This window comes from Pollicipes pollicipes, unplaced genomic scaffold, assembly GCF_011947565.3.
Source record: "Pollicipes pollicipes isolate AB1234 unplaced genomic scaffold, Ppol_2.1 Scaffold_4002;HRSCAF=4701_pilon_pilon_pilon, whole genome shotgun sequence".
Lineage (NCBI taxonomy): Eukaryota > Metazoa > Arthropoda > Thecostraca > Pollicipedomorpha > Pollicipedidae > Pollicipes > Pollicipes pollicipes.
The window spans coordinates 4,928,782-4,951,032 of record NW_023596420.1 but is presented as its reverse complement, the minus strand read 5'-3'; the positions used below and the strand labels follow the sequence as shown (position 1 = coordinate 4,951,032).

The 22,251-nt window shown below is 57.4% G+C and overlaps 2 protein-coding genes across 2 annotated transcripts in view; one reads left to right on the top strand and one right to left on the bottom strand.

Moving 5' to 3' along the window:
• Positions 1-311: 311 nt before the first annotated feature.
• On the bottom strand, positions 312-5,762 carry LOC119093435 (BUD13 homolog). The gene is made up of 8 exons (XM_037216391.1): positions 5,712-5,762; positions 4,685-4,835; positions 3,912-4,239; positions 3,510-3,824; positions 3,219-3,344; positions 2,813-2,958; positions 2,212-2,396; positions 312-1,328 (listed from the first exon to the last, which is right to left on the bottom strand). Exons 2-8 carry the CDS (start codon positions 4,774-4,776, stop codon positions 1,153-1,155), a joined length of 1,368 nt encoding a protein of 455 aa, XP_037072286.1. The 5' UTR covers positions 4,777-4,835; positions 5,712-5,762; the 3' UTR covers positions 312-1,152.
• A 380-nt stretch (positions 5,763-6,142) lies between these two features.
• Positions 6,143-22,251, top strand: part of IleRS-m (Isoleucyl-tRNA synthetase, mitochondrial) — a gene marked incomplete in the record, with an annotated part of 36,027 nt that continues 19,918 nt past the window's right edge. The window contains 14 exon segments of the mRNA XM_037216390.1: positions 6,143-6,173; positions 6,882-7,160; positions 7,492-7,615; positions 8,181-8,340; positions 9,227-9,425; positions 9,724-9,880; positions 10,392-10,533; positions 12,837-13,012; positions 13,373-13,478; positions 14,092-14,222; positions 15,166-15,326; positions 16,042-16,183; positions 17,288-17,460; positions 20,533-20,676. Of these exon segments, the coding sequence (XP_037072285.1) occupies positions 7,087-7,160; positions 7,492-7,615; positions 8,181-8,340; positions 9,227-9,425; positions 9,724-9,880; positions 10,392-10,533; positions 12,837-13,012; positions 13,373-13,478; positions 14,092-14,222; positions 15,166-15,326; positions 16,042-16,183; positions 17,288-17,460; positions 20,533-20,676 (1,889 nt within the window).

Below are 22,251 nucleotides of genomic sequence, written 5' to 3'. Positions count from 1 at the left end.
GTCGCTCCCCGCCAGCAGCTCGAACGCGGCACTTAGCGCGTCCCGGCCGGTACTGGCCGTCACCCTCTGCGCTGTTTAATTGCGCGTTTCACCGGAGCAGCACGCCTCCAATCAACGCCAGGCTACGCCCGCCATGTGGTCTGCCAATCAGCGTCCGCCATGCAGTTTGCCAATCAGCGCCGCTTAACGAGGAGTGCGTCGGGCAGTCGGCATAGCTTCTGGCACGATAGCTTACAGTTGCCGAGCATCCTTTACATGTAGTTTTGTTGTGGTAATTTGATGGAGATTGGTCAAGGCGGTGGCCGTGCGTGCAGCCCGATTTATTGCACAGTGCAGCAATCGTCAAAACGTAGCATCGCACCGCCGTCGGTCTCCAGCTTTCCGCACTGTGCCCGCCCGTGTGTCCGAGATCACGACAGAATGTCGTTTCCGCAGGAGCGCAGACTGTTGCCCGCGGAATTTGCGCGCAAAACGGACGTGAGGCACTCCGATGGGCCCATCTGGCGTCAGCGCCGCACAAGAACGCCAGCTTGCACACGCCTGCAAAATGACGCAGGCGAGAGCACATCAGCACCGCTACCCTTACCATACTGAGCAGAGACCCTTATGTTCAGCTGTCGGATGTGTCGGTCGGCACACAGATGGGTATATTAAAAAATCAACGACCACGACGCCCTGAATGAGCCACGCCTTCAAAATGGACATCGCCACCCACACCCCCGCCAGCATACACCGGCGAGGTTCCACGAACACTTGGCGACAGGTACGCCTGCCTCCTCCCCACGACATCAGGTGAAGCGCGTCCCCTGACAACAACCGGGGCGCTTGCCACTGGCCGCCGACCGGCGCGCCCTCTGCGGCCAACGTAACACGCCCGAATCCAGCGCCGATAGATGGCGTTCGTGTCGGCAGCACCGCACCCGCGCGTTGTACAACGGTGGCTGAGTTCGGGTGTCTCAGCTGATCTGGGACCGCCGGCTGCCCGCCTGCACCAGCTGTTCGACCGTCCCTACACGGTGGTCCGACACGGCCGCAGCTGTGCGACAGTTCGGCGCGACGCAGCGGTCCGATGCGACAGCCAGGTGCGCCGCGCGACGTACAGGACGCGACCGTGCGACGGCCAGGTACGAGAGCGTCCGCGCGACGGCCGGCTCACATGTCCTCGGTGCTCCACTTGTACGCCTCGAGCTCGACCGCCTTCTTGGCGTTGCGGCGCAGGAAGAGCGCCTTCTCGAAGCCGCTGGAGCGGTCGACGCCGTCCCAGCGGTAGCCCGGCCAGATGTTGTAGCGGTTCGGCGGCGGCTCCGTCTTGTTGTACCGCGGCCGAGCTGGAGAGAGCGGGGCAGGGAGGGGACGTCAGCTGGCCGACATCCGCAGAGTGAGGTGAGGTGAGCTTTCAGACAAGTGGGCGACATCGCTCAGGCACAGACGTCAGCGTTAGCTTGAATTTCTTACATCACATACTGCCTTATTTCGGTAAGGCTCTAGGCAGTACCCACGCTTGTAGTGGCCAGATAAAATTGTTTCCAGCGATAGTTCGCGTACAAACCTACCTCTGCAAAACGCCATCGTCTGTATTTAAGAATGGAATGCGACAGGAGATGCGAACAACACGACGCGCTATCCTTTGTAAAGACAGTTGAATTCAATAGGTTAAAAAACAACATACAACATGCTATTTTCGTCTCTATTTCGTACCAATACCGAATACCACAATTTTCGTACTTGCGTACTGCGGTCGATCGCAACTTAACATCAGGAAGACTACACGAAAATCTAAAAACAAACAGCCGGAACATGCGTCAATCCATCACTACGATTAATTTTAAAGATCGGCCAGATGGCATGAAAAGGCATACTGGTTGCCTCCAACAGTCAACACACCACAGACTTTCGAAGTCACAGCAATCCAGCTCAAACCTACGATCCAATGACCGATGAACCAGCCCCAGGGGGTGCGCTGGTCCTCTCTGTACCGTGACCCAGGAAGGCCGTGGTCGCCGGTGGTAAGCTTTGAGGCGACCACCAATAAACTCAGCAGCCGCAATCAACGCCACCGCAGCACGCTACCTCCACCTCATCGAATGGCTGGCTGGTAACATCAAACCCCATCACGACATCCCACCAGACTCCACCCAGTCCTGCCCCTAGACCTCTCCGGACGGCGCCTCCCCCCCCCCCCCCCAAACTCGCCCCGCGGGACACGCTCACCCTTGACGGGCCCGTCCACCTTGGCCTTCTTGCGCTGCATGTAGTCGGCCATGGGGTCGTCCTTGCGCTGGCGTCCGCGCAGCTCTGCCTCCAGGTCGGCGTCGTCGGCGTGGCGCGCCAGCGGCTTGTTGGCCTCGCGCAGATGGTCCTCCACCCGCGCGCGCCGCTCCTCGGCCTGCTTCAGGCTGCCGGCGCGGCACGTGCCCGTCAGTGGCCGGGCGGGGGAGGCGCAAGGCTTTTTGTCGAGAGGTTCTCGTTCGACTCTGTTCATAGGGACGCTTCACAGGACGTGGCTTCTATCGGGAGTGAGGCCGCTAATGGCGTAAGAAATGCAACGCAGCGTAAAAAGCGACAAACAAAACAAGCCCGGTACCGCAGCTAGCGATTTCGATCGTCAACGACGCTAAACTGGCGCAGCCCAACACTGGTTGATCAGGCAATACGAAAAATCTACTCTCGTCTCCCATCCAACACACCCATGGGCTCGAGAAAAGTACGTGATAGGCGGCGGAGCAAACAACAGTTTGCAGAATATCCATGCCCAGTTGCACGTGGCGAGCGGTTGTGCCCTCAGCAGCATAAACCGCTCTTGCGTACGTACCCTTTGCCCCAGGCATCATATTTCTTCTTTCTTTCCTTGGCCTTCTCCTCCTCCTCAGCTTTCTTGGCGGCCTTTTCTTTGTTTTCTTGCAATTTTCGACCGCGGATCTTAGTTTCTGCGTTGCGTCCTGAGAGCGACGAGTCCATCTACGACAACCAAACCAACTTAACATTAAAACATGACAAGGTTACGCCCATGAGCATACTATAATCTGATCAAGACACGATGCGTAAAAACCTATCACATGCACGTTGGCGAATGATAAAGAGCTGAGGAGCTAGCTCGAAACTAGAGACGCCAACTACACCAAGCCAGCATTCATAACAGAGGACTACCGTCAGAGTTCGCTGCATCATCAGCAGACGCCGTCATCGGCGGATCGGGGACAGCAGCAGCAGCGTCTCACCTCGGCCATAGTCTTCTGCTCTCGGCGGCGGGCGGCGCGGTTCTCCTCCCGCAGCGCCGTCACGTCCTGCAGGCCGGCCCGCTTCCCGTCCTGCGTGCGCGACGGTGGCGCCGGAGACTCGGCCTTCTGCGGTCGCCGCCAGGAGCGCGGCGGGCTGGCCGAGTCGGCGCTGCCGTCGCGCGGCCGCCGCTCGTCGGCGCGCCTCCGGCCCGGGCTGTCGGCGCGGCCGCGGCGCGAGTCGTCCGCCGTCCTCCGCCGGGCGGATGAGTCCGCCTCCGGACGGCGGCGCGCGCTGGCCGAGTCTGTCCGCGCGCCGCCGCGTCGCGGCGGGCTTTCGTCAGAGTCAGCGCGAGTCTTGCCGCCGGTCTTCCTCCGCGGCGGGCTTTCGTCGGAGTCAGCTCGAGCCTTGCCGCCGTTCTTTCTCCGCGGCGGGCTCTCGTCGGAATCGGCGCGAGCCTTGCCGCCGCCGGCAGGCCGCCTGCGCGGCGGACTCCCGTCCGAGTCGGCGCGCCGCCGCGGCCGCTTCGTCGGCGAGGGCTCTTCGGAGTCTCGGCGGCCGGCGCCGCGCCGCGGAGGACTGGCGTCTGAGTCGGCGCGCCCGGCCGGCTTCCGGCGAGGGGGACTCGCGTCCGAGTCGTGGCGCCGGCGGCCGCGGCGCGGCGCCGAGTCCGAGTCGGAGCTGCTCTCGCTGGCCGAGCTGGCGCGCCGCGTCGAGCTGTCCGAGTCGTGCCGGCCGGTCGCCGCGGCTCCCGGCGGCTCGTCGCCCGCCAGCAGCTTGCGACGAGGCACGTCTTCCTCCTCGAGCATCTTGAGGCTCTCGCTGAGGATCTCGCGCTGCGACTCGAGCTCCTCGAGGTCGCACTCGTCGAGCGTCTTCCAGCGCTTGTCGGCGCCCGGCGGCGGCGCGTCCGAAGTCACGGCCGCCACCTGAGGGCGCTCGTCCGGCGCGTCCAGCAGGCCGTCGTCGGCATTGTCGGCGGCGACGGCTGGGGCTGGAGCGTCATCATCCACGATGCGGGTCCTGCAATGTGGGGGGCAGGGGAAGTGAGCTGGATTCAGTCTGATGGCACTCAAATTTGAAAGGCACCTGTTTGAAGCCATGTGGACTACTGGCATTGACAAACATATCAAGATGAGGCAAGGCAGCATCCACAGAAAAAACCACAGTAATGCAATGAAAGCATAGGCTAGGTACACAGCTTTCTGCAATGCTCACATCTAGAAGTACAAATCACAGAAGTGTCAAATGCTACTGGAACTGTCAAAACTGAAGGGGGTGAAAAAACACCTTGATGCCAAATCACATTGCTTCCCAACCAACAGCTAGCAGTATGAATATGAAGCTGGATAGTAGAAAAATGACACAGTTTACTCATCATTAACAGTTGGGGAATTAGAGTGATATGCCCAAGTTTGAGCTTATTGGATTATTGTATTGTCCCATCACAGCCACAGCTTTCACATACCCCTTTCCTTTTGGGACCTTTACTTTCTTCTTCTTCTTGCCAGTTCCCAAGTACTTCTTCAAGTATTCCTTCTGATCAGTTGTTGATGACATCTCACTGGCAGTATGATCTTCAAATGGCCATTTTCTGGCCCTTATGTTGGTTTATAAATCTGGAAAAATAGCAGATGATTGCATACCTATATTTGTTATCAAACATAACACTGTTGTTCTAAATAGGGCTCTAGTTCAGGCACAATCACTGTTCAGCAGCATGAGCCAGTAGCCAAGACAAATATCCTGTTATCATCATTATAGGCAAATTTTGTTGCAGCATTCAGTTCACAGGAATACCTAGACACCTTTGGAAGAACAAGAGATATAACAAATAAGAATGACTTTAAGGTGATTTGACCACCACAAAAGGGGTGAGGGACTGGAGCCCTTCCAACTAAAAAGGACACTAAAACTCTGAGTCCAAGTGCTACATTCTGTGCTTATTTTCTAACAGTTCAAAAATACTTTGGTAGTTGGCATAACCATTCCTGGATTTTGTTCTCGGAGATGACACAAGGCTGTCCCAATGTCAAACTAAAAAAATACATGTTCAGCAAAACATGTTGGGCATATCAGCATCTGCAAAAACATGACCAAATGTACACAGTTCATCTGAGCAACCAATATTTGGCACACAGTCATCAGCAATTTCAGCATATCTTCAATATACTGAGAATTCAGCACAACTTGGCCAGGCATGAGTTCAATGCATGAGGGCATGAGTTTCAACACACTGATACTGTGAAGATCTCTAGCAAGGTGGACGGATTTCTTTTATGCAGGTTGGTCCCAATGCACGAGCACGGCACGCGAGCACAACCTTAATTACAATCTGGCAGCAGCATATCAATATCAAGATTTAAATTCACTGTGCACTTATCAAGAATAGTTGATCACAACTTCAATCCCACTGTTCCCGCCCATACTCATTTGACAACTTGCCTTACCTATCACCGCGATCCCTACCCAACCCCGTCACCCCGCGTACTCACCAAACATCCCACAGAGGAAACCAGCGGCGATATTTTTTTGCTTTAATTCCGTCGGTTTCGTCTTATGTACGCAATGCTTCCAAATACAAGAAGTGTGCTATTCTTTTAGTTAAGCGAAGTAATAGGCTGATGTTGTGTTATCATTTCAGTACAATGGAGGAGTAGATATCTTAGATTTGGCACTTGAATATCAATGTAAATTTAAATAAATTCTGATATAAATCAAGTCAAACGTCAGCATGAGGAGGCAAATGAAGTTAAACAAAATCAGCTCTTTAAGTTAGACAATTTCTCCTCACCTCTTCCCCGATCAAAGCAGTCGGCTCAGCTGCCATACAGTCCCGAAGTGACGCGGAAAAGACAACTATGATCTTCCCGGTGTTGTGAAAAGGGAGCCTGCAGCACTTGGTTCGCCCGGTATGTGTACGTTGGTCTGATTCAAGCGTGAATTATCTGAATCAAGTATAGCCTATGGCATAAGTTATTTGGGGAGGTGGTGCGGTCATAATTTGGTATTATACAGGCTAGGCCACGAAGATACTCATTTTCCGAGTCTGTTTGGCATAATGGGGACATCCCTGCAACGATTTCATTGTATGCCCAACAACAGTTTCTATGCGTGCATGCGGTGGATCTGAGCACTCGGAGTTTGAAACTTGGTTGCCACCAACTTCAGCACTCAGAGCTGGTTTTTCATTAAAACAATGTTTCAATGGTGATTTAAGACCCAACTACCCCTGACACATTCTGCATTAAATTCAGGTAAAAATTTAGCACAAGTTGGCATGACCTGTGTTGGGTGCATGCACACCCCAGGCTAAATGTATCAATGTCATGTAGATGTCCAGTGCAGAGGATGCTTTCTTTGCAGACTGATGTGAAGGCCTAAAGGCATGCTGCAGAATATGGTTCTTTATGGTTATCTATTGATAATAGAAGAATGTCACAAGGTACAATGTTTATCATAAGCACAACAAAAGAATAGCAGTGCAACTTTGAGCAGAGTGTTGTGCACTCATTTCCCCTATCTGACCTAATTGGTTGGATTGATTTACCCATTGACTGGAGTAGTTAGAAGTTAAGGATTTATATGGACTGTTTTGGGCTTTGTGTATGTCAAATAGCATCTTTAATCTACACCATATAACTCTTATCAGTGTCAACTTCCAGTTTCAACTTTTTGCTTATGCTTGACTGAATAACAAGATGATGCTGAAGAACCTGTCACCTCATTGCTATCCTCAATCATGGGGCTGTGGTTATTCTCAAACACTGAGGCATCTATCACATCAAAAAGGCACAGAAGCCCCCAAAAGCAGCTCTAAGAAAAAGTCTCAGAAAGCTCCTATCAGTAAAGCCTGGTCATCAACAGTCAATGTTCCTCAAACCAAGTTTAGGCTTAGGCCAAAAGATCAGGAGCGAGTGGAGATGGAATCAGCCCTACAGAAGGTAAGGTTGTTTTCCTGCATGCTGATTCATCAGCTGTATTTATGGGTGTGGGTCAAATGATGTTTCCAGTATATGGCACTTATTTCTCAGATTCTACTCAAGGACCTGCATAAATATTTTTAATGCATGGAAACCATCTCTAAGATTGATGGTTTGACTCACAAGAACTTCTGGTGCAGTGTTCATGTCATCATTATCTGTTTGGTATAGCTGAAGATGTCACCTGGTCAGAAGAGCAGCAATTTGTCACCAAACCATGCTCCAAAGATGCAGATCTTCATGCAGGATGCCTTTTGGTGGCTGCTGAATGCTCTATGCCCCTGACCTCCAGGGACATGGCTTTGAAGGCCTGTACGAGTGGCAGCGCAGTCAGCCATGGCCAGAGGAGTTTATTCTGCAGGATGGGCCACCATATGCCAATGGCAAGGCTCACATCGGCCATGCCTGTGAACAAGGTGACAACTATGCCTCTGTATGTGAAAGTCATAATGGCAAGGCCCATATCAGCCATGCCTTGAACAAGGTGACCACCATGCCTCTGCATGTGATGGTCATAATCCTTTATCACATGCCAGTGTCACACAAGCATAGTATGCATGTTAGCATCAGTGGATGATGGTGATGGCTTTGCCACATGGTCATGTGAATGCCAGTCCAAAATGGCATTCTGACATTAATGATCAAGGTTCAGTCCACAGTTTGACATATGGTGACTGTCTGCAGCATCTCTGAGAAGGTGCAAAAGGATTTCCTTGGCATATACTCATACACAGATCAGCTCCCACGCCTTCTCATGATGTGCTGAGCCTCCCAAGTAGCGATGTGCATGATCAAGCCTTGTACAATGACTGGACATTGCATGTTCCAAACTAGCCAGCAACTCTGTGTTGCAGAGTGTTTTCGATGCAGTCCTGAGCTGTCATCATCAGCTGTGGTTTTGCGTGCTTAGTCTGCGTGAGGCGGTGTGGCTAGCGCGTGTCACGCACCAGCACTGAACTGATCAGCGTGCCACGCCGGCAGATCCTGAAGGACATCGTGCTGCGGTACAAGGTGATGCGACGCGTGCGCGTGCGCTACCGGCCCGGCTGGGACTGCCACGGCCTGCCGATCGAGCTGAAGGCGCTGTCGCAGATCTCCGAGGACCACACGCGCCTGCAGCCGCTGGCCATCCGCGCGGCAGGTGAGCCGGCGACGGCAGCCGCACCCCTCACTGGCCGGGCAGATGGCAGATCTGGGGGGGGGGGCTGGTTTGATGTGGGATTGGGGTAGGTGGTGACGCCTATCGGCCCGCTCGGAAGGCGACCGACAGGGAGCGTGACCGGTGAGGTGCTGTGTTGACGTGATGATGTCACTCGCCCATGTTGCAGAGCAGGTGTGTTTAAAGTTGGAGTATGGTCATGACCAGGCAGCAGTGGAAAATGGTACTCGCCATGTAAGCACTTATGCTGAGTAAAAGATGCGATTCATGGGAAGTGTATGAACAGTATGCAACCCTGGTTTTCGTCCAAATTGACTCGCCTCGTCTGCATGTTTCGGCAACGGCATGACGCAAACCTGGGCGACAATATCAACTCGGTCTAGCCACCCTGGATGACCGTATTATTGCGTGCGATAGTTCGTGATCGTGTATGTCTGCGTGGATTTATGGGCACCCGAAAACTTGGCAAGCCATTCTCGGAAACGGGGATGGTGATCTTACACGTTGGTGTGAACAGGGGTGTAGTCCCATATGCAGTTGGGGGCTTCAACCTGTGCCTCAAACTCTGAGAAGAAAATTGCCCAAATCCAGGGAGAAACAGGCCTTCTGCGTATTTTGGGGGTAAGGTTGGGTTTAAGGCACGTCGTTTTTCATTACTCAGCCCCCTTTCCCCAACTCGCCTTGCAAAACTACATCCCTGGATGGTACGCGAAGTGTTGTGACACTACCGGTATAGGCCCTGGTATGCGCACCTGATGTGAACGCTGTCTGGCATATGCGCCGAGAAGCGAGAGCGCGCGCGTTCGCGACGACACCGGCCCCGGCGCCGCGCCGCCCGCCGCTCTCTAACAGCGTGGCCGGCCGGCAGCGGCGCGGTTCGCCTCGGAGGCGGTGGCGCTGCAGCGCGACGCCTTCGGACGGTGGGGTCTGCTGGCTGACTGGCGGCACGTCTACCTGACGGCCTCGCCGGCTTACGTCAGCCGCCAGCTGGCGGCCTTCCAGCGGCTGCACGCGGCCGGCCTGGTGTACCGCGGTCTCAAGCCCGTCCACTGGTCGCCGTCCTCCAGGTGGGGCGCCGCGCTGCCGGTCAGGACTCCGACGAAGGATTGGTGTGACGGTGGCTGGAGACAGTGCGTGCTGGGTCGGAGTTAACGCGCTGGCTGTTGGCGCCGAACGTTGGTGGCGCTGCGTGCTCGCATTCTCAGCAGTCGTACCTTCATTACACACTCTTCGGATTCATTTTATCCTGTTGTCGCTGTCAGGGCTACGTAGTCTCGATCGGTCGTGGTTGTGACAGATGCCACGACATCGGTCGCCTCACCGGCGACAGCGTACCACGAGCTGAGCCTGATCCTCCGCCCCCAGGACGGCCCTGGCCGAGGCAGAGCTGCAGTACAACCCGCAGCACGCCAGCCAGGCGGCGCACGTGCGGCTCCTGGTGGAGCAGCACCACCTGGCCGGCGACGAGCAGGTGTTCCTGCTCATCTGGACCACCACCCCCTGGACGCTGCCCGCCAACCAGGTGAGTGGAGGGAGTATGGAGGGCAGGACAGCGGCGATGGGCACGAGTAGAGTCGGCGCGTGGCGGCCATGGTAGCCGCAGCAGGCACGGGTTGCGTAGAGTCGACGTTATCACAGTTCACACAGCAGTCGCGCATCAGGTGTTATGATCATGACATGACCATAATGTGGTCGTCTAGCAATGTTACCGCAGTTACTCTGTAGTTGTATGTGTATGTTCATCGCGGTGAAGACGGGCAGGAGGTGACAGTGTCGACGTGTATCGATGTGTGGACGAGTTGTCGACTGGTTCGGTATATCGACTTTAAAAGGTCCCCCTAAATCGGTCTCGTGCTCGGGTCAGTATCTGTCAACGTGTTGTTGTGTCTTCTGAATGTCTGCGTCTTAAGCGGTCTGCGTTCCCCCGCTGCCCTCCCGTGGTCTGCCGGTGCTCTCCCGTGGTCTGCCGGTGCCCTCCCGTGGTCTGCCGTGTCGGGCGCGCACCGCATCGCTTTCTCGTCCTGTCGCCTCAGGCGGTGTGCTTCAACGAGGCGGTGCAGTACGCCCTGTTCCGCATTGAGGGTCTGCCTGGGCTGTACGCGCTGGCGTCGGCGGTCGCCGCGCAGATGTCCCAGACGCTGGGCCGCAGACTCGAGCTCCACACACAGCTGTCAGGTGAGCCGCGCCGTGTCGGCGACCTCGGCGGCGGAGCTGGTGACCGAGGGGCGCTGGCGGGTGAGAGGTGAGCCTTGCCGTTTGGGGTGGGTCAGGTGAGCTGTGCCGGCCGACCACGGCGGCGGAGCTGGCGACCGAGGGGCGCTGGCGGGTGGGAGGTGAGCCCTGCCGTTTGGGGTGGGTCGGGTGAGTTGGGTTGGAGACGAACCTTGAAGCTGTCACCGGCTGGATGATGCCAGGTGGAGAAACTTGGATGTAATGAACCGCTACATCCCAAATTAAGGTTTGTGTTATTAATCTCCACTTTATAAACACAACACTTGTTACATTAAACAACTTACTGTTCATTGCCATCTCTGGTTTTAATTAGCTTAAAAATAATGATCGTTAGGACGTGGCCAGTCGCCGGCAGCGAAGTGGCGTTGATTGCCGCCGGTGAACAAGTCAGGAACGCTTGAGCGTTGTTCCAAGGTAGCTGGACAAGTGTGATTGGCCGGTCGATGGCCCAGACAACTAACAAGATGTTATTAAGACAAGCTGTCTGCCGGCAGCGGCACGCGTCCACGTGACGGATAACAAGCCTGCGTACCCGCATGGTAACGAGCTCCGATTTGCGCCGTTCGTAAGGACGGCAGCGCGCCTCGCGTCCCGGAATTCTGACCCTAGCGGCCGCCGGTGGCCGCGTGCTTGGCCGCGCGGTGCGTGGAAGCCAGCCGGATTACTCCATTTCAGATCGTGCCGGGTCGCCTGCTCGGCCATCCATTCACGGGCCGCCTGTTCCATCAGCGCCGCGTCTCCCCGAGCGTGGCCGTATCCTATCTGCGCCCGGTGCCGGTCCATTTGGGCGTAACTCCGCCGATGACCTTCGCCGGCCATGGGGGGGGGGACATGGGGTGCCGCACGATGTCTGTCTGTCGGATTGTCTGTGTGTCTGCACCTCTGCCTGATTGTCTGCGTGTCTGAGCCTCTGCCTTTTGGTGCGGTGGTCTATTATTCTGCATTTTTTTGTGGTGAATAGCGACAAGACCTGTTGGCATCGGGAATTTTTTTTATTTCAATCAGTGTGTCTGGGATGTTATCCAACGTCTCAATGCATAGGTGTATTCAGTTCAAATTCACATCCATCGGTTTAATTGCTTCTCGATCGACGCCACCTAACTTTAGTTTTCCACGATGTGTGTGGACACTCGTTAACCTATTCTCTCCTGCTGTCTCGCTGTGTCCCCCTCCTTTGTTTTCTCCTCTCTCTGTCTCCCTGTCAGCCACCTTTGGCGACGCCTCGTGGTCTCCCATCCATTTTCGCTGTCGGCGGGACTTGATCCGTCCCGACCTGTGCCGGCGGGCGCACAGCTCGATCCCTCCCCGACCTGTGCCAGCGGGCGCACAGCTCAATCCGTCCCCGACCTGTGCCTGCTGACGCACAGCTTCATCTGTCACCGACCTGTGCCTGCGGGCGCACAGCTCAATCCGTCCCTGACCTGTGCCGGAGGGGCACAGCTCCATCTGCCCCGACCTGTGCCGGCGGGTGCACAGCTCCATCCGTCCCTGACCTGCGCCGGAGGGGCACAGTTCCATCTGCCCCGACCTGTGCCGGCGGGTGCACAGCTCCATCCGTCCCTGACCTGCGCCGGAGGGGCACAGTTCCATCTGCCCCGACCTGTGCCGGCGGGTGCACAGCTCGCTTGAAACGCGCCGCCAGACCACTCCCCGCCGACCCGTGGGAGCCGGCCTCAAACGTTCAGTCACGGGGTGGTCTTCGGATGAGTGGCATGCTGTCCTGTGCCGATGAGGGACTGTCCAGCATAAATACGAGCTCGTCCAATGTTGAACGTCTGGTGGTCATCCGGTGGCTGTCGGGAACTGCTCTCGGTAAAACATGTGAGCTCTCTGGGCAAGAATTAGTGGCGATGAGCGATGAGATGAGGCGGGATAGCTGGTAGGGACTGTTTCCCGGGCCGGTCTGATGCTGAGTGCCAGTGATGACCGAGTTGCCCGAACTGACTCGCCGTGCAGTACAGCATGTCTCATCTCAAACGGCACTGTTACCCATACTGGTCACACTGGGATCCAACCCGACCTGGTCAGACCCCAGACTTGACTCCACACCAGACTCGTCCCGACTCTGCATGATCTCTGACGTTATACTTGATCTCACCTTATCCTCCCAACCGCACGGGACCCCCAGAGCTCACACTGGTCCCCATCTGACTCACTCCCACCGACCCACCCCACCCCACCCCGCGTCTCTGGAATTCACTTGACCATCGATCCCCCCCCCCCTAATCGTGCCCGTCTCTCTCCAGCTGCCGACCTCTCTCAGTGGCGGTACCGGCCGCCGGTGCCCGGCCGGGCAGCCGCCGCCACGTTGCCCGTGCTGCCCGCCGGTCACGTGACCGTCTGGGGCACCGGCCTGGTGCACACGGCGCCGGCTCACGGACCCGACGACTTCCAGGTGGCGCTGCGGCACCGGCTGCCCGTGGTGAGCGGGGGACGGGGGACAGGCGGCTGGCCAGCCCTGTGTGGCATCCGACCATGTGCGATGCCTTCTATAAGGAATGAGTGGCCGTGCGGTTTCAAGATACCGGCAGCTTTTGCGGTTGGCTTGCCTGCGTTAATTTTAATGGCATTTCAGTTGTTTTGGAAAAACCCGCGGCGAGCGTTGATTGTGCACTCGGCATTTGTGCCTGAGTTTGTAATGGGAGTGTGACTGATACCCGAGTTATGGTCCGATGACATGTCCGCCACCATGACCCGGCCCTGACCCCAGGACTCACCCTGACGTGCCCTCTGACCTGTTGTTACAAACGTGAGCTGACCCCAGCCCCCTCCGTGCGGGCAGGAGGCGCTGGTGGACGAGGACGGGTGTTACACGGCGGCGGCCGGCTCGGCTCTCCACCGCCGGCCGGTGCTCACCGAAGGGGACGCGCTCGTCCTGCAGATGATCGGTACGGGTCGCCAGGGGCCGCCGGCGCCGACAGCAGACGCCGCGCCATCTCATGCGTACTCTTGCAGCCGCGCTTTGGCTGTGCAGATCGGTGATGGCTGCTTGACTCTGTTATATGTGGATGGTGGTAAAGATCATTGACTTGTCAGCGCGCGTCGCCGTTCGGTACTTTGAGTGGACAATATTTGTGTTGTTCGGTATTAGATGCTTTTCATAATCATAGGTTTTTTTCTTCTTTATGACAAAATTTGTGTGTGGGCGCTTCCTTTGGTGATACATATACGCATTTATGTAAGACTTGACACAGTATGCAGGAGATATCAGGGCCTTAAGGTCCTGTTTGTTCTTCATTTGTGTTGTTATGCTGCAGATAAACGATTTCTATCGTGCCAATAGGTGTTTGTTGTAAGAAGAATTTAAGGCAATTACTTAAATGTGTCGTGTTTTTTCATATTAGGTATTTTAATTAATTTGTGATATTTTTCGTTATTCTTTACCTTCTGGAAGACTGAGGATATACTTTTTCCAGCGCGATCCCCGCCGACGCTCTGAGTTCGGCCTGGTCCCAGTCCCTGACGGGGCACGGTCACCCGATAACACGTGCGCGGTTGCAGGCGATGACGCGGTGCACGTGAAGCGCCACGTGCACAGCTACCCGTACGACTGGCGCACCAATCAGCCGGTGTTGCTGCGGGCCAGCCGGCAGTGGTTCATCGACACCGAGCGACTGAAGCGGCGCGCGCTGGTGGGTCGCGACGGGGTCGGCTGGGCCATCGCGGCCTGGGGACCGCTGAGGGTTCGGGGCGGGGTGGGCCATCGCGGCCTAGGGACTACTGAGGGTTCGGGGCGGGGTGAGCCCTCGCGGCCTGGGGACCGCTGAGGGTTCGGGGCGGGGTGAGCCCTCGCGGCCTGGGGACCGCTGAGGGTTCGGGGCGGGGTGAGCCCTCGCGGCCTGGGGACCGCTGAGGGTTTGGGGCGGGGTGAGCCCCCGCGGTCTGGGGACCTCTGAGGGTTCGGGGCGGGGTGAGCCCCCGCGGTCTGGGGACCTCTGAGGGTTCGGGGCGGGGTGAGCCCTCGCGGCGGGGGAACGCTGCAGGACTGGGGTCGGGGAGGGGGGGGGGGGGGGGAGAAAACGGCCGTCGCAGCCGGGGCCTGGGAGCGTGCTGCGCCTGTTGTGTTGGGGCTGTTGGTTGAACGCTGATGTTTTGCTGGGAGGGATGATGGGATTGTTGCTGTGTTGCGCGTGCTCTTACCGAAAAATCGCCGAAATTGTCGCCGAAACTGGATGTTGTCTGGGTGTCGGGTGTCACAGCAGGTCTGTGGACTGATCTGGCGGTGCAGCCACGCTAGTCATGCCCCGTCCGCACCCAACGGCTCAAATGAACGGTGTAGATGTAGTCTCCTGTTCAGCTGGGTGGGCTCCAGCCTCCCTAGCATTGGCGCCCGTGCTCCCAATAGAGAGAAGAAATTGGACCAAATCCAAAGAGAAACACGTTTTTGGCCAGCTTGTCATTTCTCATTGCCCCCTCCCTTTAATTAATAACGCTCCTGACCCAGCTCTGCGCTGCGGCGCCGTTGCCCCCCCCCCCCCCCCCGTCGTCCCGGAGTGGGGGGGGGGTTCAACTGCCCGCCGCAGCCGTGGCCCTGACCCCTCAGCCCAGCAGTAACGCGGCGCGCTGCTGTTGCAGGAGTGCCTCTCAGACGTGATCATCCGGCCCGACAGCATCCAGTCCAACATGGCCGACCAGCTGCGGCGGCGGCCCTACTGGTGCATCTCGCGCCAGCGCGTGTGGGGCGTGCCCATACCAGCCTTCTACGAGCGCGACAGCGGCGAGCCCATCGTCACCGGGTAGGCGCGCGGGCGACGGTCGCTGAGCCGCCGCACCGGCGCACACCTTATTGGCGCGCGCCCCTGAGGAGAGGCCATCGCCGTGTGATGGGACGGCCGGCGCGATTGTAAGCGGATGGAGGTCAGGCGAACGCCGGCTGGTCGCAGGTGTGATGGGCTGCTGAGCGGATGGCAGCGGTCGTTGGCTGCGTACGGGGCGGGTGTTGCAGAGCTCTGATGGGATCGCAGAGGGTCACTCACCTCTGATGGGGTTGTGGTCCTTGGCATGCAGCTGGAAATACCACCTAAAATTGTAAGGTATTGTCTACTGTTGTAAGGTAGCGGACACTATGACTAGGTATTTTAAAAGGTAGGTAGGTATTTACTGTTATAAGGTATCATTTACTTTTATAAGGTAGCGCACGCTATGACAAGGTAGCAGCCTGCACCACTGGTCCCAGCATGAGTGGCGACCTTTGTCCCGATCCCAGCTAGGTGGTGAACTCTGCCCTGACTCCGGCCATATGGCGACCTTGGCCCTTGCCCCTGGCCTGGCCTATAGGTGGTGACCCTTGCCCTGGGCCCAGCCGGTGGACGGTATCCGATCTCGATACCAACCAGCCGGTGACCTCCGCCCTTACCCCAGCCAGATGATGACCTTGGTCCCTGACCCCACCCAGGTGACGGTCTCTGCCCCTGGTCCCAGGTAGGTGGTGACCTCTGCCCCTGACCCCAGCCCGCTGGTGACCCGTCTCTGCCGGCTGGTGGAGGAGTGCGGCACGGACGTGTGGTGGCAGCGCCCCGAGGAGGAGCTCCTACCTCCGGAGATGGTGGCCGAGTACCGTGCCAGCGGGCGGCCCCTGCCGCGCAAGGGCGACGTAAGTTCCGCCGGCGTCCGGCGGGCCAGGACCTGACCGCAAGCTGTGCGGTCGGCGATGGAAAAATAACAGTCTTCACGACAAGTTAACATGGGCTAGGGGTTCAAGCTTAATGCGTCATCACTCTGTTCAATGTTTGCGCTCGTCGGCAAGAATGCAGGTGATTCACGCGTTTTTGTTGTGTTTTTTTTTGCGATCCATTTCTATTTTTCGAGCTGGGACTAATTCAAAGTAATGTTGATGGCGTATTTGTGGTCGTGGAAACGGCGCACACGTGATGGGTATATGCCTCGACTGGGAAGCGTGCCGAAAACCGCACGGTGCGTATTTAAACCCAGCCAACGCGGCGCTGGGCCCGGCTCTGGTCCTCGCCGTAACTCAAGATTGATTGCTCTGGATGGAAAACGGCACCCGGCGGGCACGTTTTGCCACTTGCTCCAGATATGACTCCTTATATTTAACATCGGCAATATGCATTACTCAGTTGCTGAGTCTAAAATCGGACAGGAAACTGCCTTCGTGAAACGTCGCGGCAATTAGGATTATTGGTTTGTGGAACTCTTCGCCTTCTAGGCCATTTGGCGCCCACGCATGGACGTCTGTCAGCGCTTACTATCTTGACATCGATCTTACACCCCCACTGGATATTCTTGTGCGGCCTGGGTAAGCGCCTTAGAGCACACTTGTGTATAAACAATCAATGAAAACTCAGCTCGTCGCCATCTCTCGTGACTGCGCGATTTGTCGGGATGATGGGGCTGACAGCGGCGCCAGCCGACTTCTGGGGCTGACAGCGGCGCCAGCCGACTTCTGGGGCTGACAGCGGCGCCAGCTGACTTCTGGGGCTAACAGCGGCGCCAGCTGACCTCTGGGGCTGACAGCGGCGCCAGCCGACTTCTGGGGCTGACAGCGGCGCCAGCTGACTTCTGGGGCTGACAGCGGCGCCAGCTGACCTCTGGGGCTGACAGCGGCGCCAGCTGACTTCTGGGGCTGACAGCGGCACCAGCTGACTTCTGGGGCTGACAGCGGCGCCAGCTGACCTTCTGGGGCTGACAGCGGCGGCAGCTGACCTCTGGGGCTGACCTGCGCCGCCGTCGCCGGCAGGACGTGATGGACATCTGGCTGGACTCTGGCCTCTCGTGGTGCGCCGCGGAGGAGGGCGAGGGGGCGGACGGCGGCCCGGCCGACCTCTACCTGGAGGGCCTGGACCAGTTCACCGGCTGGTTCCAGAGCTCGCTGCTGACCTCGGTGGCGCTGCGGGACCGCGCGCCCTACAGGTGGGGCTGGCACGGCGCCCGCGGCCGCCACGGCAGCGTCGCTGGTCGCAGCAGTCGAAACTGAAATTACGTTGTTAACTGAGGCGCGTTACTTGCACATCGTTGCGGTTTCATTCAAGATGAGCCTTAGGCCTCCCGAAGCGGTGTGATATTTAGCTGCTGAGGAAGCGGCGGAGCATGTGTGCGGTAAAAGCTGCCGTCCAGATTTCCCGATACGTTAAAGGCCTTTCACTGATCGCTTGTCTGGACCTAAGAACGTGATCAGCATCGTGCCCACTAAGTGGATGCTAGAAACAGCTGCTCATTAAATGGATATCAGGCAGCGTATGCGGCTCAAATTCTACTGCAGAGACGGTCCTCATTCGAGCATGCATGATGGTCGCTCTGTAACGAGCTTGCGCTAGCTGGGCATGGCCGCTGTCAGGAAGTGTATCCATTTGCCGTGTCACTACACACGGCCTAGACCGCCGCTGTGTTCAGCCCCGCTGACGATCACTGATCAGTGCGGACCGGCGGGACACTGTCCAGTCGGATGTGAAAAACGATCGGTCATCTTGTTAGTGCAAACGACCTGAATGCAGGCTCATGCAGGGAAAGATGGCCGCGTGGCTCGTGCGGGCCGGGGCACACCCAGCGATATGGGGTCTGCGTGTGTCTGTAAACCCCAAGTCAGAGGGGAGCGTTGTTAAAGTCATGCTTGGAGTAATGTTATGTGTGGTGTAATATTTCGTGAGGCGTGATGCAAAATTCGTTAAAAGATTTGACGTAAAATGACCTTGGCCGTCGGTGCGCTTTAAAGCCACAACCATCAGCTTCATCATCATCTTGAAAACGGCCGCGTATTTCCCATGGTATCGCGATGAACTGAGAGGTATGATGATGAACTGGAGCTGTCCACCGCAATAACTGAGGCTGGCCATCTGGTTATGGACTGGTGCTCTTGGAAGCACAGTTCTTATGGTTCAAGTAGTGTTTGACTCTGGGGAACGGTGAACTTCCAGTTCACTTGTTACCTCGGCCAGTGCGCTGGCAGTGGCCGGAACGCCCAGAACCCTGCTGGCAGACGTAAGACTCATTACTCACACCCAGCACACTGTTGCCACCAACGCCACATCTGCGGGAACGGACACAGCCTGGTCCCTGCCCTCTGCGCGGCCGGCCCAGTCACCTGCCGCCACACCACACGTGTTTGCCACGGTCGCTGAACTCCGCGCGGCTGCCGCACCCGGCACAGCGGCTGTGCTCACGGCCCCCAGTGCGCTCGCTGCGCTCCGAGCGCCTGACAAAGGCGCTAGCCGCCGCAGTGCCGGCGCTCCGGCCCCCACAGGTCACCACTATCGCGACGCAAGCGCGTCTGTCACAGGCCTGGAAAGTACAGGCCTGGGTCTTTGCCTTCTATCTGCCTCCGGAGTCGACGGGCCCTGTCGGCTACCCGGAGGTGTGCCCTGTCGGCTGGCCGGAGATGTGCTCTGTCGGCTGGCCGGAGGTGTGCCCTGTCGGCTGCCCGGAGATGTGCCCTGTCGGCTGCCCGGAGGTGTGCCCTGTCGAGTGGCCGGAGGTGTGCCCTGTCGAGTGGCCGGAGGTGTGCCCTGTCGGCTGCCCGGAGGTGTGCCCTGTCGGCTGTCCGGAGGTGTGCCCTGTCGAGTGGCCGGAGGTGTGCCCTGTCGGCTGCCCGGAGGTGTGCCCTGTCGGCTGACCGGAGGTGTGCCCTGTCGGCTGGCCGGAGATGTGCCCTGTCGGCTGGCCGGAGGTGTGCCCTGTCGGCTGGCCGGAGGTGTGCCCTGTCGGCTTCCCGGAGATGTGCCCTGTCGAATGGCCGGAGATGTGCCCTGTTGAGTGGCCGGAGATGTGCCCTGTCGAGTGGCCGGAGATGTGCCCTGTCGGCTGGCCGGAGGTGTGCCCTGTCGGCTTCCCGGAGATGTGCCCTGTCGGCTGACCGGAGATGTGCCCTGTCGGCTGGCCGGAGATGTGCCCTGTCGGCTGGCCGGAGGTGTGCCCTGTCGGCTGCCCGGAGGTGTGCCCTGTCGGCTGGCCGGAGGTGTGCCCTGTCGGCTTCCCGGAGATGTGCCCTGTCGGCTGACCGGAGATGTGCCCTGTCGAGTGGCCGGAGGTGCGCCCTGTCGCTGACAACTGGCGTCCCGGTGAATGGGCGCTGTCGTCAGCGCCCATTCACCGGGATTGTATGAAATTTGGCATGAAAAAACAAAGCATGAAGTTCAACAGGTGCACCAGCCCAATTTCATGCTATAGGATACCATAAACGCTCGCATTCACGTATTGTTCAGTACGTACGCCACAATAACGCTGATGTAAGATATGGCATAAATTTGTAATGTAATGGTAGTAAACAGGATTGTTTTGAGAGGTGTATCGAACCCGCCTCCTCTGCTCCTGACACAAACATTCTCCTTCCGTTCTGCGACGCTCCCGTCATCCGTTGAAGACGCGGTCGTCCGATGCTCATTGTGGCACACATCCGTTACAGGCATTTCATTGTTCCATTAAGACAACACGTTGCGTTTGTTTCGCTCATGTCCCGTGTCCCGTATTGATGTCGCAATGCTTGGGGTGTGGATTCGAACCGATGCGGAAGGAAAGGTCGGACTCTGCGAAGGCCGGTGGGAATGTCCGCGTTTCCACTTGGTGGCCAATTCAGGCTGCTCGCTCTGACTTGTCTGGCCAAGGCGTAAGAGCTAGTTATTGAGTTTTAAGGGCACATCAACTGCATTGGTTATTTGCGCCGCCAAGGTGCAATGCACCATGTGACTACACCGAATCCAAGATGTGTTGATCGTTTCTATATGCTGCTGCCATTCACGCTTTGCTCCCAACCTGCAATGTTGGTAGGTTGTAGCGTAAACTCAGTGTATTTACAATTGAACCATCCATCGGATTTACGTGTGGATGCAAGGCTCTATCGGTGCAGTACTGCTGACACCGCAACAGGGCAAGCGTTTTGCAGACATCGCATTCCCTGCTCCGACTCGCCACCGTCAGCGTCGGCTGTGTCGGAGTCCGCTCCTCTGTGCGCTCGAGACGTGCCGGTGATGACGGCGTCGCTGCCGACGACAGGTCCATTTTCGTGCACGGCTTCGTGATGGACGAGCACGGGAGGAAGATGTCCAAGTCGCTGGGCAACGTAGTGGACCCGACGGACGTGATCGCGGGCAGTCAGGCTGAGCCGCGCCGCACCGCCTACGGTGCCGACTGTCTCAGGTCAGACACCGGCAGACACTGGCAGGACACTATCTCAGGTACGACACCGGCAGACACTGGTAGACACTGTCTCAGGTCAGACACCGGCAGACACTGGCAGACACTTTCTCAGGTCAGACACCGGCAGACACTGGCAGACACTGCCTCAGGTCAGGCACCGGCAGACGATGGCAGACACTGGCAGACGCTGCCTCAAGTCAGACACCGGCAGACGCTAGCGGGCACTGTCTCAGATCAGACACCGGCAGACGCTGGCAGACACTGTCTCAGGTCAGGGACCGGCAGACACTGGCAGACACTGATAGACACTGACTGAGGTCAGACGCGGACAGACACTGGCAGACACTGTCTCAGGTCAGACACCGGCAGACACTGGCAGACACTTTCCCAGGTCAACACCGGCAGACACTGGCAGACACTATCTCAGTTCAGACACCGGCAGACGCTGGCAGACACTGTCTCAGGTCAGGGACCGGCAGACACTGGCAACACTGATAGACACTGTCTGAGGTCAGACGCGGACAGACACTGGCAGACACTGTCTCAGGTCAGACACCTCTAGACACTGGCAGACACCGTCCCAGGTCAACACCAACAGGCACTGGCAGATACTGACTCAAGTCTGACACCGGTAGACACTGACTCAGGTCAGACACCGGCAGACACTGTCTCAGGTCAGACACCGGCAGACACTGGCAGACACTTTCCCAGGTCAGACACCGGCAGACACTGGCAGACGCTATCTCAGGTCAGACACCGGCAGACGCTGGCAGACACTGTCTCAGGTCAGGGACCGGCAGACACTGGCAAACACTGATAGACACTGGCTGAGGTCAGACGCGGACAGACACTGGCAGACACTGTCTCAGGTCAGACACCTCTAGACACTGGCAGACACCGTCCCAGGTCAACACCAACAGGCACTGGCAGATACTGACTCAAGTCTGACACCGGTAGACACTGACTCAGGTCAGACACCGGCAGACACTGTCTCAGGTTAGACACCGGCAGACGCTGGCGGACACTGTCTCAGATCAGACACCGGGCAGACACTGTCTCAGGTAAGACACCGGCAGACGCTGGCGGACACTCTCTCAGATCAGACGCCGGCAGACACTGGCAGACACTATCTCAGGCCCGACACCGGCAGACACTGGCAGATGCTGTCTCAGGTCTGACACCGGCAGGCGCTGGCGGACGCTGTCTCAGGTCAGGCGCCGGCAGACACTGGCAGACGCTGTCGCATGTCAGACACCAGCAGACGTAAGCAGACACTGTCTCAAGTCAGACACTGGCAGGCGCTGACTCAGGCGTGACGCTGCACCAGGTTGGGAGCTGGCGCGCGTATAATATTGACGATGTCACCGTTAATGCCTGTGCGACAATATATATGGTAATTGTTGTTTCACCTCTGGTGAGGGGAGTCCTGCTACATGGCATGTGGTTTTATGGTGTGTTGGGAGTCTGGTGTTCATGCGTTTTGTCTGAAGACGCCGGCACTTTACCACAGCATCACTTTGCGAGATCATATGAGATGCATCGCTACATGTCTTTCATAAATACTTGTGATGGTAT

What these genes read in the sequence shown, in the direction of transcription:
- LOC119093435 (XM_037216391.1), bottom strand. Translation starts at nt 4,776, where the DNA reads ATGTCATCAACAACTGATCAGAAGGAATACTTGAAGAAGTACTTGGGA. An exon ending in AGCAGAAGACTATGGCCGAG is followed by an intron (nt 2,959 to 3,218) that starts GTGAGACGCTGC and finishes TGGTTGTCGTAG; the next exon opens with ATGGACTCGTCGCTCTCAGG. An exon ending in GGTGGACGGGCCCGTCAAGG is followed by an intron (nt 1,329 to 2,211) that starts GTGAGCGTGTCC and finishes CGCTCTCTCCAG; the next exon opens with CTCGGCCGCGGTACAACAAG.